The following is a 19,587-nucleotide window of genomic DNA, read 5'->3' as shown; positions in this document are numbered from 1 at the left end:
TTAAATAATGCTATAATGCATTAGATTTAAATCCATATAGCTTTAATAAGAAAATATACACTGTATTAAAAAAAACAAATCGAGCAATATGTATAATTTGTTTTTAATGCAACTTTTTCAATGTGTAAAAATAATATATTACTTTATGGAATTCTAATTTTAATACCAAAATATATATAATTGAATTCAATTTCCTACATTATTTTTCTACCCAAGGACCTTTGGTGGATACCATTGATGACTTTTGGTCAATGATTTGGAATGAAAATTGTGAGAAAATTGTGATGCTAACAAACTTAACGGAGAATAACAAGGTAATAATAAGATATGGGGGAAAATGTACGGGATATTTGAAAAAAAAAGTTTTCGTGTAATTGCTGCTTATGCATAGCTATTTTTGTGGGATATTCGTTGTGTGTGAGAGGGTGTGTGTGTGTGTGTGTGTGTGTACTTACAAGTTTCCATGGTTATTGTTTTCTTTGTTTTGATAAACTAGTTTCCTTGAAAGTTAACTTGGGGAAAAACTATGATTTTCTTATGAAAAATGCAAAGACCAGGAGAGCTTATGTGAAGGTAAGGTGTCTGCCTGTCCGTCTGTGAGTGAATTTTTCAAAATCCTTCTACAGTTTTGTTCTGATTCAATATAATTTGGCACACAAGTTGACTATACTAGCTATAGGATACATTATTTTGTGTATTTCTTATGTCGATCAATGGTGTTGCCATGGTTACTAAAAATAAAAAATTCTGTGAAAGACTTTCAAAACGCTACTCCTCCTACATTTTTGGTCTGATATCAATACAATTTGGCCCAGAAGTAGACTACACTACAGTACATAGATAATATAAAATTTGGAACCCAAGTAGACTACAATAAGATACACAATTCTGTGTGTCGCTTTTTGATTTTGGTAAACGGTGTTGCCATGCTTTCTAAAGAAAAGGGAAAATTCTGTGAAATACATTCAAAACACTTTTCATCCTACAGTTTTAGTCTGATTTCAATTTAACTTGGCACGCAAGTAGACTACACTGAGGTTGATATAATTCTCTCTATCTTTATCTGTTTTGATTTTAATGAATGGTGTTGCCATGGATATAAAAATAGAAATGTCTGTACAATTCTTTTAAAAGGCTACTTCTACAGTTTTAGTCTGATTGCAATGAATCTTGCCAAAAAAAAAGATATTAAACAAAGGATCATCATTCTATTTATTGGCTATTGCTGTTGCAAAGTTTCAAGTTCAAGTGCTACTTTTGTCTTTGTTATTAGTACAAATCAGTAAAGCTTCAGTCACACCAGGGACTATTGGTTTAGATTTAATCAGCATTGATTAAAATTACGATACATTGATTGATCTGGAAAATATACTTCTGCTTGAATTGAGCCATAGTAATTTTTTTCCCATTGAGGTAATTCTAAGCGCGGATTTAAGACTATTTGTCAGAAAAAAGTCATATAAAGTTAAAAAGGGATCTAGAAAAAAATCATGAATTGAGAAGATACTTGTACTTAAGTATAGAGTGTATCCTTTACATGATGGAGGGGCCACAAAAGTCAAATGCAGTTGTGTATAACTTCTAGAACTGAAATCGTAGAACTACAGTCATATCCGAAGCTTCTGATTGTTGAATAATTTCATTTTGCACACGTATTTTAGGTAAAATGCATCCAGTACTGGCCTGAGAAAGACTTAATGAAGAAAGGACATCTTATCGTAGAATTTGTAGATATGGAAGAGTTTTCAGACTTCACAATTCGAACATTTTGCATTAAAAAGGTATTTTGTATTTCAATCCCTCTTTAGTTGATTTCTTGGCACAATATTGTATTTACAGTGATGATAGATTGAACTGATTTTACCTGTGTTTTACCAGGAAAATGAACAGAGAATCATTCGACATTTTCACTTTACGGCATGGCCAGATAAAGGAGTACCAATTTATGCCTCTTCTCTAGTTCATTTTCACTCAAAAGTGAGAAACACCACAGCCCAGGGCAAGGGACCTTTGGTTGTACATTGCAGGTTTGTCTTTATTAGCCCATTAATTTCATACTGAAATGTCTACGATTTTTTCCGTTTACCCGATAATGACAAGAAATGTGCGGCGGATGTGACCTGTCGACGAGGAATGCATACGCCTCCATGGTACCTGATCACACCTCTAATGTTTATAGAGGTCCTTGTTTGCCCTGCTCCCAATCCATATTGTTCCAATGGACTCTTGAGCTTAATTACTGTTCGTTATCTTCATATTTCATCTTTTCATTGTTTAAAGATTTTTTAAAGAAAGAATTTTGCTTTACAAGCGTATTTTACACTTGAGTTACCCAACTTTAACATCTTTGTTGGCCATTTAGTGCTGGGATTGGTAGAACAGGCACTTTTATTGCGTTAGACTTCCTGATTCAGGAGGCCAAAGAATCTGGCTTTATAGATGTGTTTAGGTGTGTGGAAACATTAAGACGACAACGGGTAAACATGGTCCAAACTTTGGTACGTATGTTGGAATAGTTTGAAAATATTTTCTCATTTCTTTCTACTTTGTTTCGCTCTTTATACTCGTAGTGATAAATCCTTGTATCTTAGTTAGACATTTGTTGAGAACTAATTTATTTCTTTCACAATTTCCTTTGAATTGATTCAAAAGTTTATTTTTTTTTATTTTTCTGTAAAAAGGAGCAGTATATATTTCTTCACGATGCCTTAGTGGAAGCATTAATGTGTACATCCTCTGATCCTTCCACAACCGAATTTACTCAGATTTATGCAGATCTGATGAAAGTAGACCCAGAGAGTGGCAAAAGAAATCTTGACAAATATTTTGAGGTAAAACATTAATATTTTTATTTAAGAAAACTTCTTTACTTCATAGATGAAATTCATAGGTATCAATATGTGTTACTTAATTAAATTTTGTAGAACCTTTGTACTGGCTGTGCTGAAATCCCTCAAGCCGCCTACGACTTCGCTAAAAAACAAGAAAACAGAAGAAAAAACAGATACAGCAATATTTTACCAAGTATTTTTAAATAAAGTTTTTATCATAAGTTCAAGTAAGCTTCTTTGAAAAGAGATTGTCTAGAGTCAGTCTCTACGTACTTTTTTAATTTCATTTTTGTGATATGGCAGTCTTGACCAAGAGAAGTATGGATATAGATCATGCAATAGCTGCTTTAACAACTTACAGAAATAAGGCCTAGGTTGTCGTCATTTTTTTTTTCTCCTAATATATAAGAAAATATTAAGTGTCTTCTCAGGAACAGCTGTAATATATAACATTAAAAAAGTTTTGCATCTGTCGAACACTACATCTAGTATTTGCATTGTTCATTAATTGGTGTCTAATCTACGTTTATGGTAACAAGTCTCGGAATATACTTTATGTAATGAATACTGTTTCAGTACACACCGCAATGCCGAAGATTTGGGATGAAAAATACAAGACGATCTACATCAACGCCGTTTTCCTGCCGGTAATGCATGCATTTTCTTCTCTCAAATACATTTCTGTACAAAATGTTAGTGTACTTTGCCGAATTATAAACGAAATTAAACATCAATAAGAAACAGGACACTCAGAGCAAGTACCTCTTTACGCTTGAAAAAATATTGGATACGCAAATATTTTATTATTATTTTGAAACAATGTACCTGTTTACTTACGATTTGTTTTATAATTTAACCTAATCATTTTTCTCACAGAATTATTTAATCACATGATAGTGAGCTTTATTTATCTATTTGAAAAGACGCTTGAAAGACAGACGACTACAAATATGAAGTGAAAATTTAAGCATTGATTTGTTTGTAGTCAGTAAAAAGACTTAAATGTTTTGTTTGTTCGAGAGCAAATCCTGATTTAAGTATTGTATCATTTAACATGTCAAATGTCATGTCAAATATCATGTCAAATGTATTGCAGAGAATAGAAATTAAGCACATTTTGTATATACATAGTCTGTATGTGACGTAGACCTTTCTAAAATTAATATAGTACTAGAGTGTAATCTACGAATATTTTGAATATATATTTCAGGCCTACAAAAACAGGCAATCATTTATAGTCACACAGATGCCTCTCAGAGAAACTGTTGTTGACTTTTGGAGGCTGGTTTACCAATATCGTGTTTCTACCATCGTCCTCCTCAGTGAAGTAGAAGAAAATTCGTCCGATTTGAAACAGGTTTTCTATTTACAGTAGTTTGCTTTTTTAAAATTACATTTTCTAGTAATGAAACGTATTAAAAATAAAATTTTCAAAATGACATTAATTTAAGATAAGGCATTGAATTTCAAAAGCTGCAATATCCTCCATTTGTCTTAAAGTTGAACACACATAAAGTCTATCCTGTGCGATCAAAGTTTTATTAATAGTCTATGTTATACACCCAGGTTTCCAAAATTTTATTTCAAGTAAACAGTAAGAATATATTAATACAGAAAGTACACCTATATTTGTTTTAAAGTTTCAAATCGATGTTTTACTAAAAATCATTTAGATGTCAACATAAACACATTATTAAATAATACGTATTTTAGATCCTAATAACAGCTTTCGATTTTTCTCATTTAACATTTTGCAGTTTCTCATATTCATATAGCAGTCAATTTAATGGCATATTGTAGAACATTGGAAAATATTGGCCAGAAGGCACTGATAGTATTCAGTATGGACCTGTTACCGTAACCAAGGAAATCTCAAGTTCAACAGATGGAGATGAGAATTACAGTGTTATTAAGCTTGTCTGCAGTTTAGAGAAAGGGGTAAAATACTTTACAGTTTTTACATGTACATTATTTTTCAATTATAAAAATTCCTTTTTGTCTTCAATCACAGTTAATTTAATTAGAGAAAAAAACTTGGATCAACTATTTAAAAATCATCCATTAATAAAATAGATTTCTGCTAAAGGTAATTGTCATTGTAAACGTTAAAAACGCACATTTTATTTTTCTCAGCAAGCTTACTATACATCAACCATTTTTTATCAGGAAGAAAGGCAGATCAAAATATTCAAATGCAATTTCTGGAGAGATTCCGAGACAATTCCTTCGTCAATCTCACCAATTTTGAAGTTAATAAATGACGTAGAAATGCATCATAATAAGAACAACACAGGCCCTATCATTGTTCAGTGCAGGTAAGATAAAAAGACGTTTTTGGACAAAAAATCCTACAGTATTTTATATCTGACATAAGCCTTAAGCATTTTACAGATTTAATATGAAGAAATATCTTTCTTAGAGGCTGAATAATAAAATTTCACATGAGATATTGAAAAGAATTGCAAATACATTTAACATATGTATTTGAAAATCTGAGAAGTCCTCTTAAACTTGGAAAAGAGTGCGGTTAATTTTGTCAAATATTCGGTATTTTCAAAGCAAGTAGTAGCTAGTGATTAAATGGTTTATTCTATAGAAATGGGGCTGAGAAAAGCGGCTTGTTTTGTGTCTTGCAAGTCGTGTTGGAAAGAATGAAAATAGAACAAGATGTAGCCATCCATCAAGTTATTCAGCACATGCGAAGCGTGAGACCCAGCATAATTTCAAATGTGGTAATGTATGAATAATAGTTCGTCGCTTTATGAGATTGAAAATATATCATTTAGACTGAGATGTTTGAGATATTTCGTTTACTTCTTTTAATAGCGGATGTTACATCAGATACTGATAAATTACATAGAATATTTTAATGAATATGTGATATGTTTATTTCCTAACTATTGAGCTTTTGAAATTATTTATATAAAAACTACTTTGGTAATCCAAGGCCAAGACGTTCTGTTTGTTACCCAAAAATTATTTTTGTATTTTCAGGAGCAGTTCAAGTTTTGCTATGATGTTGTTATGGAATTCATGAAGCAATATGACGCCTATTCCAATTTCCAATGAGACAACTTTCCTTATCTTTTCTAAGAAGTAAAATATCACATTGTTAAAGTGCTGCTTTGTTAAAATTTAGGTTATCTGTATTAAATTCCATTTTTATTATCTAGCTTGTAATTAAGATTTTGTATCTATTTAATGTATATTAGAAGTTATATCTCTTTGAATGTAGTCAATAACTTAGCAATGTATTATGTCTAAACAACTTTAAGTCCAGTGTTCTTTTTATTTATTTATTTATTTATTTATCTATCTATCTATCTATCTATTTATTTATTTATTTATTTATTTATTTATTTATTTATTATTATTATTATTATTATTATAAAATTTATTTATAACTATTTTTCCCATTTTTGAAAGACATTTTCTTTCTTCCAGAAATACTTTGAATTATATTAACAGAAACACTGTAGCGAAATTTGTTTATTAATGAAAAGCAATAGTCTTTTATTTCTATTTTCGAGATACAAATTTTCAGGGATGCACAAGAGTATAAGAGTTTGCAAAATTAAATCATGCACAATTGACCATAGTTATGCAATGATTTGCAGGATATTTTGGTGATTTCCAGTCTTTTAGGATAAAATGAATATAGCATGAACTAAGACTTTCTGTTATATTTTTGACATATATGTATCTTGTAATCGTCCTAAACGAAATATATCTTTAAAAATGGATAGACTATGCATATTATCTGAAACGGATGGTATATTCTCTATTTTCCTTTAGTATTTCTTTCTTTTTTATATGTTCCAGTGATGCCACAATAGAAGTTTTAGTATTCAAAGCTGGAGTTAAGGTCAAGACTTAGTAAATGGAAGGTGCTTTCAAATTTCTCAAATCTGAGAAACAAGGTCTTTTAATGATCCTGTACAAATATAGCTGATGAAATTAGATGCATCGGGACATAATTTTTATGTAAACTCAACGAAAATAGATACTTTAAACTGTCATTTTCAATGAACAATGAAGGAAGTTAGGAATAAATATGGGAAATTTTTCCATCGCAGTACAGTCAAGGTGCCAAATGGAAATATCTGCGATTTTTTTAGATAGAAAATACATTCTATACAAGAATGGGTGATTATTTTTAGGACTTTACTATTATAGGACAAATGTTATGTGATTAAAAACTACATGTTGAGATCGATTAGATTTCTTATTTAGACTTATCATGCAATATGGCAGTTAAGTGATTTTAGCAAATATACCTGTAGTATTGAGGTCATCTATAAATTCAAAATTTGAATGGGCATAATCAAGCTAAAATTCTAAGTTTCATTTATAATTATTTTCAACACTCTTTGTAGTTTGTGAAAAGTGCTGCGAACCTATATACGAGGGGTGATCAACAAGATCTCGAACTAATTGAATTACTTCCTTAAAAGAAATAAAATGAGGTTTCAGTGCTCGTCATTTTTTCCTCTTCGATTATAATGCACATCTGCCATTCTTCTGACTATGCGCGAATCACGTGATCAAGGCGGTCACGTGACATGCTCTGTAGCGTTCTGTTCACAGAAGCTAAAAGATTTTTCCGAGTCTTATATTTCTTACAATGCAAGTTATTTTTTATAATAAGAACAGTCCATCTGTCAGAAATGGCCAAATCTTGGCAATAGGATGGGTAGATAAGGACATCCCTTCCCAGAATTAGCATGGTGATCATCAAAAGTCCTCTGTCTCGGGAGCGTCGTTTATCCAATGTGGATAAAGTATGGACGACCTCTTTTTATCATATCTCATATATGTTTAAGTCTAAAGTAAACGATATTTTAGGGATTCAATAATTACATTATTGTCAAGATATTCAACTATTTTTCTAATTGTAACATGGCGTTCTTTCATAACAAATTGCTCAACTAAGGACACATCTTTTCCCCGGCTTGCTTTTGCTGGGCAACGGAACAAACATCATTTTTAACCATCTCCCTGCCTTCACTAAAACAATCAATCCAATTAATGATTGAACTTCTGGTAAGTCTTTTGTCTTCATAAACCTTGTACAAATTATCATCTTCTACTGCAAAGAAATTTCCTAGATATACGTTAAACTTTATAGCAGTTCGTTGCTGGAGTACGACTGAGTCAACCATTTTTTGTCACAAGTCACCTACATACTGACGTCATTTTCACATTGTGACGTCACAAACACGGAGCAAAACATTATATAATACATGCTATTTATAGAATATGTGTATGACTATATGTGTGCCAAATTTCATTCTAATCTGAATTGTGGTTTTGTAAATATAGAGATAGTTCGCGAACTTTTTGATCACCCCTCGTAGATTCTACTATCTAATTGCTAAAATTACATTTGTTAGACCGTATGTTGAATACGGTATTTTGCTGGTAAAGTACATTATATATAGATATAATTAATTCATTTGCGAGATTTCATCAGGTTCGCAGAACTTTTCGAATATCTTCATACCTCTTGAGTTTATGTGTAAAAGCTTGTCATAATTCATTGAGGGTATGCCCTTGCAATATTAGCATCTATTTGTGTATACAAAATAGATGCCTTTAACTTACGAGAAAAGTATATTTGCAGGGATCTATATATTAGTATATAGGTACCTTGTATGTTGGCTTTTAACAGTCGGGCTTGGATGACGCAGCAAGTGTTGTATATATAAAGGGTCGGGTATGTTCACATTCCTTTCTGCTGAACCTTTGAAAGGTAAAGACGCATAACAAATGCTTTCAAAAAATACATCTAATTTTTGCTCTGTAATTTAAAAAAAAATCGTATAATTTTCCATTTATTGTTTTCTAACATTTGTTGGATCCAAAATTTCCACGAAGCAGACGACGCACACGCGGTTATGCCAAAAAATAATTGCTTTACCTATGTATTGTTATTAAATGATCAAATATTGGTTATCAACATTAATTATTGTCTTTTTGTTTCATACTGCGTCGAAAACGGAAAACGCAAACCCTGAATAGGAGAACAATATGGAAACTCGGTCGGACCTTTTCGTGGAAAGTGAGGATGGGCCCAAATATAACTCCTTATCATATCTCTAGACTGTGATGAATTTAGATAAAAGGGAGAATGAAACCTCCTATCTTGCCCAGAGAAGAGCATTGCTATATTTATTTAAATGCTCTAAAGCTTTCCGGAGTTCATTACTTTGTATTCATGAAATTTTAGACTTAATGTTGTGAAAAATGATTAATTATTAGATTAAAAACGTAAATACAGTCAAACCTCATTGTCTTGAACTTTTGGGACAATAAATAACTTTCAATTGAGATGTCGGGTAGAGTGCTTTAAGGGTAGGTGTCAATCTGACGTGACCATGTTATTTAAGATATCAGTGTTCCAAATACCAAAGTTAAAATTACAATTACTTCTGTAAAGCAATTAAAACTGATAGGACATTCATCAGATTGTATGTTGCAAAATGAATATATGGTTTTATTTTAACTATATTCAGTTGTCTTTAGACATCAGAAGTGACCCAAAGAAAGAATTTGCTAAGTATATGTACCTTAAATTCTTAACAATGTAGCAATTATTTCTCAGAGGAGTGCTAGAAGGATGCTTATATTTTGTAATTTCATACGGATAATGCTGATTGTTTGACTTCGGACATTGGGCTTTCATTTTAAGGTGTTTGGCTCTGAAAACTTGCGGGGTGCTTATAATTTGTAATTTTGTACATATATATAATGCTGATTCTAAGACTTCAGGATGTGTATTTGGCTTACATTTTTAATGAGTTTGGTTTTGTTTTTAATCAGAACACCAGAAAAATGTAATTTCCTTTTTGGATCAAGTCCATATTGATAGCAGTACTACATGTAGTTATATTCAGGCTCATTGCTTGTGAAAATATATCTCCAATTGGTGTCATTAATAATCAAACATCAATGCCTAGACTTTTTTTCATTGTATAAAATATAACTTGATCCGACTCTCACTGCATACAAACTGCGTGAAATTGTACAATATGACGTCACATTGACAAGTGCATTGCGATCAGTGAATTGTATATATATTGCTGTGTGGGATTTAACCAATGACAAAATACATGCAATAGTAAGTATTGATGTAGTTTAAAGCTATCCAACAGTTTAAAATAGCAAATCATTTCATTTTGTGGTAATTTGAAGAACATATATTTTTGTGTGTTGTCATAGTAAGCATTTCTCGTATAAATTAGGCCCCGCCTACTTACTGTAGCCTTAACTGCGCTGTTACTGTAGAAAATGTATCAATATGGCCTAAAGTCTCTCATATCTTCTTGACCTCTACTTTTAAATAATAATTTGAATGTAGGAATGTAGCGGTTACTTTCAACATGATTTCAAATTGAAATCCATGTAAATGCTTTTTTACATAATTCTATTATAGCCATAAAGTACGGGAAAAATTAAGTTAATCAACTGAGATGTCATAATGGATCTAGCAGCAAAAATACGGTCTAAACTCATTTACCTTATTTTGATCTTGACCTTAAATCATAAACTGTTACCATTCCAGAATAATTCATTTAAATTTTAATAATATTTTTGCAAAAGAACATTTCAAATGACAAAAAAGACCTGTGGACTGAACCCAACTGAACTTAGACATTTGAAGATAACGTTTAACTATTATAAAATATAATGTACATATTACGAAAATTTAAAATATTATCGGGATACCCCTAGCTTTTTTCATATTCCTTGTCTCATCACTTGAAATTACTTTTGATGGATCAAAGTTCTAATCTATTTTTTATTTTAAAGTATATTGTGTTACAGACCATCCCCCAACCAAGACAACAACAAAGATTGGATTTATGCCCTTAATACTACATCCATTTGTCATGATTTTATTTGTAGATATTATGGGAATATCACCAACTATTGTATGTTATTACTGTACGCCATTTCTCCTCTTGAAGACGGTATACAGAGTTGAAGTATTTTACAGTCTTCGTACTGTGCACTTCTTCTCCTGTAATGTAGAAAATGCACGTTGTGAAATCTTTTTTTTTTCACATCAAAACTTCTCATGTTGAAGTTTACTTAATAAATTCTGCTTCCTATGAATATAAAAACAGGTCGGCTAATAAAGAAACACAATATATGCCCATCGAAATTCCAACAGTTTGTTAGAAGAACTGGTCTCCGACGACTACATAAATATTGTCAATAAGGAACTCCTTTATCCTTTTCAGTTTATCAACTTCAGAGTACTTGTGTGTAGAATCAGAGTGATTTTTAACAAAGAAAATTTGATGACCTAATGCAAAATTTAAAATTTCCGAGTTCCATTTTTATTGAAGAAGCAGTTGTCTATGATACAAAAAACCCTAGTTTTTAGTTTATCGTGAGGAATGGTTGTATAAAGTGTACAAAAGTCGTACAGTTTGATATTACTGACTTTTCAAAAATTTGGTTATTTTAAATTTTTAAAAAGTTCTTTGCAGTTCTTGAGAATCCACATCTGATTTACACCACTTCTAGAATATGCTGTAGCACAGTACGTTTAAAGTTTATCCTTTACAGTAGTAAAATTTCTGTAAGGATTAAAGACAGGGGCTTGGTAGGGCATTGGCAAAGGTATTTTTGTAAGGATTTTTATGAAATTTAGGAATCCAGTATAGGTTTGGGTAGATCGAACTCACCTTGGTTGACTGGAATGTTAAAAGTATTATATATAAAAACTGAAATGTGATTTGAAGAATTTCATCCTTGGAAAGTAAACTGCGAGTATTAAGTTGGATTTCCAGAATTATAATAGAATTAAAACCAAGTTCTTCTAAAATACAATTACAATAATAAGCCTTGCAATCAAAGACGATATTGTTACAATCCTTGACGGCTGGAACCATAACATATTGTTCAGGTAGTCTTTCTAATTCTTTTATCACTGATTTGGTAAAAAAAGAAAAGAAAGATAGATGGTTCGCATATTTACTTTTAAATTCCGCATATGATTCTTTTATATATTCTAAAACAATCCATTCTGACAAAGTCTCAGATCTTCCTTTTCATATTTATCCCAACTTCTGGCATAATCTTTGACAAAATTCATATAACAGATGAAGTTCTATAGCTAAATAGGGGCTCCCTTTATTCAGGACCTTTTAAGATCATTGTTTTTAGGTCTTCATTTTCACATGTATTGATGTCACCATTATTGACGTGTTTAGCGGGAATGTAGTTGAAAGAAGAAGAAGAGCAAGACCAGTTGTGAGTATTTTCTTTTAGATGTTCATTATCTACACTGTAAGGTTTGTTTTAAATTCAGAAGTTCAGAAGAAACAGTTTGGGAATTTTTATAGGAAATGCAGGATGTAGATTTCAACTTGAAAGCAGTATGAATACGTGTATGTGTTTGGATGGTTGGAGACGTTGAGAAGATAACGTGTTAATATGGTACAAACATTGACATATTTCTACAAAAAATATTACAATAATAGAGTCAAACAAAGAGCAAGAGCCATTTAGGACCTTTTTTGGCACTGAGAATTTCTGAAAAATCGAAACTGCTCAGTTTTAGTTGAAAATGCAGTATTTACAGCTTGGACACTTGTTGACCGTGTATCTATTAAACATGACGTAATTTTCTCTCTAGTCAATGCATTATGACGTCATAAAATGCGTCAGTTTCCCATATCCTGTAAATTCCCTTAAAAATGACCAAAAGTTGAGGTATTTTTTCAATATTTCATAAAGAGCACAACCTCTGATCCAAAATATGCAATGACATAATGAAAGATCTGTTTCTGAAGATCACAAAACATGGTTTAATTTTTGGATCGTCGGCTGTGCTCATATTTTAATTCTTTGTTGAAAGTAGTCAAATATGTATGTTTTCTGCAAAATTCAAGAACGTTGCATTTTATCAAAGCCTGTTTTCCAATACCTGGATTCTCCTAAAGAAATTTTGTTATAAGAAATGAAAGCACTAAGTCTCTACTTTATTTTGATATATGAAATGGGACAGAGGGTGGTAGTCAATTAATTGATATAAGGACAGGTCCATTTTATGCATAAAGTGAACCTAGCTCTTTCATTTTGCTTTTAATGTATTTTTTCATAAATAATTGTACTTTATTGTGTAGAGTTTCATTTTCCCTGGAAACTATCCCTCTTTTAGGTTGGGTTAAACTCGTTCCCTCTCTGCCTTTTATTTAAATAGCGTTAGACTTCTTGATCCAACTGGCCAATCAGTCTTAATACGAGGATGTGTTTGGATGCGGGAATTTAGAAATGAATCAACATGGTGCAAACAGTGTGATGTTTAATAGCCTATTCAAATTGCAATATTATACTAAAACTTATCTTAGTGTAACCAGTGACTGTAAGCAACATATTAATAATTGGTATATGATTTATTTATCACAGCATTTCCAGATTATATCGAGATTATCGAAGTACATGTCCATTACAATGTTGTATATAGTACGGAATTCACGTGTAATTCCCATGTTTTTATTTATAATTATTCCCTTTGGGACACAGATCCTTAGATCGCTTTAAAAAATTAAGTTGTTAAAAAAAATAAAGGTATGGAACTCTTTGCATAGGGTACCCACATTCGACAATAAAATACTTTTAAATCAAATGATCTAAAACTTTACTTTCAATTAATAACTATTCACATATAAGCAATCTACGTTACTACCAAAGTTTGGGCCTCTGATTAGTTACACTAATTGTAAAGCATGAACGACGGGATGAATTCTTCCCGGAATTTATTCTATACTCTCCGAATATTTGTTTATTAGCACTCAGTCTCTACAAACTTTATCTGATTTGATCATATGGTCTCACTAAGTTACCACCAACATTTTAGCGGTACAATTTTTAAAAAATCAAAAGGTATATTATACATTCCGGGAAAATTTCGTTCAATCATAGTTCTTTTTACATTAATATACAACATGGCTGTAAAGTTGTTGAAGCAAACGTTTACTTTTTTTCACGAAAAGAATTATTACAGACTTAACCTTACGATCTGGAGTAAAAAATCAACTTTAAAATGTTGAAAGTTTGTGCAAATAATATGCAGCTGTTCGTTGCAGTTCAAACATCCGTCTGTATACATATGAATAACCAGGGCCCAAGCTAATGTCGAGTAAAAAAAAAAGTTGGTCAATTTTGGAATTGATTTCACCATATCTCGGGAAGTACATGGAATTTCGGAAAAAAAAATTTGGTAGTAATGTAGATTGATCACACATGAATAGATATGAATAGGAAGTAAACCTTTAGAGCATTCGATTTAAAAGTATTTTATTAGCGAAAGTGGGTACCCTATGTAAGGAGTTTCATACCTTGATCTTTTTAATACACCACAATTTTTTAAAATCGGATTTAAGCGATCCAAAGGCCTGTGCTTTGGGAGCAGTAAATTTTGTACACAATGTTTCGTTATGACCTTTAATATGCACATCATCTGATTCCTCTACGACCTAATTCCCTTAGTTCTACAAAGATCTGACGATCGTAAGCCATAAAGTGGCAAAAAAAATAATGATAAACAATCTGATATAGGTTAATTCTATAATGGCATCACATAATTGAATTTAGTATTGTAAATGAAGTTTTCTTGCGACAAACCAAAATAAATCAGCTAAAGAATAAGACCAGTTTCGAATTATACGAAAAAAGAAATAATTATTTTTCAACCATAATCAACGTTCATAGAAAACAAGAATGCTTGCTTCCTGTGGTAGCCTTTGCTTTTTCGTCTTGAGACAAATTGGGAATACAATGTTTATACACTCTGTGTAAACATTTTAGGTAAATAAAATATATGGAGATAACGAACAGTATTCAAGCTCAAAAGTCCATTAAATATTACATAATAGGTGCAGAGCAAACACGGACCTCCAAAACATCAGAGGTGGGATCAGGTGCCATGGAGGAGTGAAAATCCCCTGTCGACCGGTCACACTCGCCATGTGCTCTTTGTCATGATCAGGAAACAACGGAAAAATCCGTCCACAATTCAGTGTGTAAATAATGGCCTAACAATTAGTATAAAAAACGTCAGTCATCATTTGACTCAATGATAAATTGTATTTGCTGACAAGGTCATTGTATCGACCATAGAACTTATGAAATGATGAAATTAAATGAGACAGCTGATATTCTTGTTTCATCAACTTGTTTGTCAATAATTTTCTTCGTTTTAGAAATTGTACATACGTTGAGCATTCTCTTGCGTATCGAATCAACTGAGAGATGTAAACCCCGTATGCAGGTGAAGAAGGTATATTGCTGCATAAGTATGGGAAGTTCACGATTGAAAAGTTAAAGTCATCACGTTTATCATATAGCTTGGTTGTTAAATTACCATTAACATCTTTTTCAAGTGAATATCCAAATATGAAACAGATGTGTCAGACTCTGTAGTATCTTTTATTTCAAGTTCACCAGGATATATCGTATCGACATAAGAATGGAAATAACCATTGTTAATTGACAATACGTCGTCGATATATCTAAATGTCGAGTTGAAGGCCACAGCAAATGTTTTCTTCTTATCACGTATAAGATTTTGGACAAATTCTGCTTCATATGAATACAAAAAAAGGTCTGCTAATAACGGGGCGTAATTGGTACCCATGGGAATTCCAATAGATTGTTGGAAGACCTGGACTCTAAAAACCACATAGATATTGTCAATCAGAAACTCATACATCTTTTTAATGTCAACTTCAGAGTACTTGTGTGTACAATCAGAATTTTTTTTAACAAAATAATTTTGCAAATGACCAATGACAAGGTAAGTAAATTTACGAGTTCCATTTTTTTTTTTTTTTGAAAAAGCAGCTGTCAATGACATCAAAAAGCCTGAATTTGAATTTATCGTGGGGAATGTTTGTATATAAAGTTGAAAAGTCGTAAGTTTTTAAGCTGTTGGTTTTGGTAAAATCTTGTGATTTCAAATTTTCCAAAAGTTCCTTGGAATATTTAAGCATCCACATCTGATTTACACCACTTCTCGAATATATTGTTGCATGTGCTCTTGAAGTTTCCCCTTCACTACTATTAATATCTTAGTGAGGAGTATAGAAAGAGGCTTGGTTGAACATTTACTGGAACCCGCTATGTATCTTTGTTTGTAAGGATTTTTATGAAGTTTCGGAATCCAATATAGATATGTTAATTCAAATTCATTTTGGTTGTTTTGAATATTAAAGATATTCAAAACTGATATATGATTTTGAAGAATTTCTTCCTTAGAAAGAGAACTAAATCTCAGGCTACATCAATTAAATCCACCTGTACTTTTTATACTGGCATATCAACTATTTAGAAAATGTCAGTTATACTAATTTTTCGTTTTGTCTTCCTTAGAAAAGATTCCAGGGACTGCTTTCAGAATTGATAAAGACCCAGAAAATAAGAAGAAAAATCTCGTACAGTTATGTAATGCAAGATACGAGTGGTAACACTCAAGAAGACCCTTTTACTTCTAGCTACTTTGCTTTCTCTATTTATTAAAGTGCAAATAGAGAACAACATATCTAGCAGTATGAATTTTAAATGGATGACAATCAAAAATATTTGATACATTTCATAGCTATTTCATGCACATTTTAATAACATGTATATAAGCATATATTTTACATATTTGTATTCATTGGAATCACAACTTTTCACTTGAAAATATACATATTTTACTCATATTTGACAATGAGATGCCAGGTTTAGAAATGAAATATGGCGATAACGAACAGTATTCAAGCTCAAAGTCCATTAAAACAATACAAATCGGGAGCAGAGCAAACACGAACCTCCAAAAAACATCAGAGGTGGGATCAGGTGCCACGGGGGAGTGAGCATCCCCAGCTGATCGATCACACCCGCCGAGTGCTCCTTTTCATGATCGGGAAATAACGGAAAAATCCGTCGACAATTCAGTGTGTAAATAATGGCCTAATATTTGGTATGAAGAACGCCAGTAAACATATAAATATATGACTTATTGATAGATTGTATTTGCTGACAAGGTCATTGTATCGACCATAGAACTTATGAAATGATGACTTTAAACGAGACTGTTGATATTCTTGTTTCATCAACTTGTTTGTCAATAATTTACTTCGTTTTAGAAATTGTTCTTAAAGATGCAGAAAATACATACAATGAGAGAACAGAAAAACATGCATATTTGCGCTCTTTTAGCTAAAGGACAAAAAGGTCAAATTGTTTACAAGGTTGGAGATATAGCAAGATCTTCATATGGAAGCCGGTAAAGAAAATGCAGCGAGATTTTACACAAGGTAATAATATAATATTCTCTTTAAATCAGCTGGAACTCGCTTGTGAAATTTGATTCAGATTTAAAGAAGATCAAGAGTTGTTGTTATTGTTGTTTTGGAAGCAAACTTTATTGAATTTAAGACGGTGCAATATAAATAAAAGAAATCTTATTTGAACATTATTGACGCATCTGATTCAGGTTTCGGAGAATTTATCGATTTTGAAATGTTAGGTTTATGGTCAAGTTGGGAATCTTGTCAAAATTCTACTTAAAGAGCAAGAACATTAATAGTGATTGAAAATGTAACGTAAAACCTTAAAAAACTTTAATTAAAAAAGCAGAGGTGACTGAGTACTTCGGGTAACTTTGATAACCTGGCAGATTCAAAATATACAAATATCTGATTTAGCAATTTTTTTATACAGATAAATGTTAAGACTTCTTGTCTTTATTCAATTATATACAATAGTGTAAAGTTATTCTGACTCTTGAGTGATCAGCTTTTACAGATCGATCGGATGCAAAGACCTCTGGCTCCTAATTAAAAGCTCTTACATGCTGTTAATAAAGGTGCTTGGACACAGATTTGAAGTTAATATTTTCTCAAATTTTCGGTATACTATCATGACTTATATGTTTTATAGCATTTCACATGGAAATAAAATAAAAAAAAAACTTATTTTATCTGGATGTTATTGAAACTACAGATTTCAGGACGCGTTTGATTGACACATCTATGCACTTTCACAAAGTAAACTTTATCCTTAATACTTAAGAAAAGTAGAAATTTTGTTGTGCATTAATGAAAAATATTAAACTATAATCCAGAAAATAAAGAGTAGAAATGTGAGAAAGTAAAACCAACTCACAAATATTGTCAGTCCGTGCTCAGTGAAGTGTGCAGAGTTTAACAAATCGAACACACCCGTGAAACATAAACTGTTTTTGTAAACAGGGCACGAGCTCTGTTATTGTTAATTGTTATTGTTTACGTTTCACCTGGTGTTTTCAATTTAAACTCTGCACACATCACTGAGCACGGACTGACAATACTGGTGAGTTGGTTTTGCTTTCTAACATTTCTACTCTGAATTTTCTGGATTATAGTTTGAATATATTTCATTAATACGCAACAAAAAATTTACTTATCTTAAGTATTAAGGATAAAGTTTGCTTTATGAAAGTGCTAGGATGTATCAATCAAACGCGTTCCGAAATTTGTAGTTTCAATAATTTCCAGATAAAATAAGGTTTTATTTCATTTCCGTTTGAAATGCTATAGCAACATATAAGTCATGATATTATACCAAAAACTTGAGAAAATATTAACTTCAAATCTGTGTCCAAGCACCTTTAAGGCGCGGCTCATGAAGTTCGGTTCTTTTCAGTTCTTACCGGCTACCACGGTAGCTTTTTTAGTAACAAATAATATCTAAACCTAGGAGCTAGGAAAGACTTATTCAGGCACGTCTAAAGCTTTAAATATTTATTCATTATCGTTAAAGTGGTTTGGTCCGATTGCGACGCATACCCGTATATTTCTTACACAGTAAATATACATGTATACTTAGAATATTTAAAAAAAATTATCATGTGAGTGGGTTTTTTGTTTTGTTTTGTTTTATTGGTTGTTTTTTTTCTTACCCATATGTATAAGAGAAATATCAGTAAAATATATCTTTACAAAACAATCACGCTATAGATATTTAAATACGTGATTTCCAAAAGCTGGAGATGTGCGAAACATGCGACATTATCGTTAGACATAATTTGTGTCATGTTCTAAATTTCAGTTCAGGTCAGGCAATTTCTGCAGGTACTCCCCTATGTGTTTTCCTACGTAAATATACGCTGCTTTCGGTCTTTTTTTCCAGTTTTGGTTTCTTTCTGGATACTTAAATATTCCAAGGAACTTTTAGAAAATTTGAAATCACAAGATTTTACCAAAATCAACAGCTTGAAAACTTACGATTTTTCAACTTTATACACAACCATTCCCCACGATAAGTTAAAATCCAGGCTTTTTGATATCATTGACAGCTTCTTTTTCAATAAAAATGGAACTCGTAAATTTTCTTACCTTGTCATTGGTCATTTGCAAAATTATTTTGTTAAAAAAATTCTGATTGTACACACAAGTACTCTGAAGTTGACATTAAAAAGATGCTTGAGTTTCTGATTGACAATATCTATGTGGTTTTTAGAGACCACGTCTTCCAACAATCTATTGGAATTCCCATGGGTACCAATTGCGCCCCGTTATTAGCAGACCTTTTTTTGTATTCATATGAAGCAGAATTTGTCCAAAATCTTACACGTGATAAGAAGAAAACACGGCCGGGGTTTGAATCCACGACCTTCCAATCATGGAGCGAGCCCTCTACCAACTGATCTACCGTGACGGTTCAAATACTATAGAAGAAAGTATTCAAGATAGATACATTAATTAGAACAAGGATA

The 19,587-nt window shown here is 31.7% G+C and overlaps 1 protein-coding gene across 1 annotated transcript in view; it reads left to right on the top strand.

The window, feature by feature from the left end:
- LOC133190631 (receptor-type tyrosine-protein phosphatase kappa-like) overlaps window positions 1-6,105 on the top strand; it is a gene marked incomplete at its 5' end in the record, with an annotated part of 40,832 nt that extends 34,727 nt beyond the window's left edge. The window contains 12 exons of the mRNA XM_061326322.1: window positions 217-314; window positions 1,662-1,781; window positions 1,879-2,027; window positions 2,363-2,498; window positions 2,682-2,831; window positions 2,925-3,024; window positions 3,408-3,478; window positions 4,042-4,188; window positions 4,632-4,769; window positions 4,998-5,146; window positions 5,428-5,563; window positions 5,826-6,105. Of these exons, the coding sequence (XP_061182306.1) occupies window positions 217-314; window positions 1,662-1,781; window positions 1,879-2,027; window positions 2,363-2,498; window positions 2,682-2,831; window positions 2,925-3,024; window positions 3,408-3,478; window positions 4,042-4,188; window positions 4,632-4,769; window positions 4,998-5,146; window positions 5,428-5,563; window positions 5,826-5,900 (1,469 nt within the window). The remainder of the gene's footprint in view (window positions 1-216; window positions 315-1,661; window positions 1,782-1,878; window positions 2,028-2,362; window positions 2,499-2,681; window positions 2,832-2,924; window positions 3,025-3,407; window positions 3,479-4,041; window positions 4,189-4,631; window positions 4,770-4,997; window positions 5,147-5,427; window positions 5,564-5,825) is intronic.
- Between the last annotated feature and the right edge of the window lie 13,482 nt (window positions 6,106-19,587).

This window comes from Saccostrea echinata, unplaced genomic scaffold, assembly GCF_033153115.1.
Source record: "Saccostrea echinata isolate AGI-Se365-2 ecotype Australia unplaced genomic scaffold, CSIRO_AGI_Sech_v1 ptg000022l, whole genome shotgun sequence".
Taxonomy (NCBI): domain Eukaryota; kingdom Metazoa; phylum Mollusca; class Bivalvia; order Ostreida; family Ostreidae; genus Saccostrea; species Saccostrea echinata.
The sequence above is the reverse complement of the archived record's forward strand: the minus strand, read 5'-3'. Positions and strand labels throughout refer to the sequence as shown.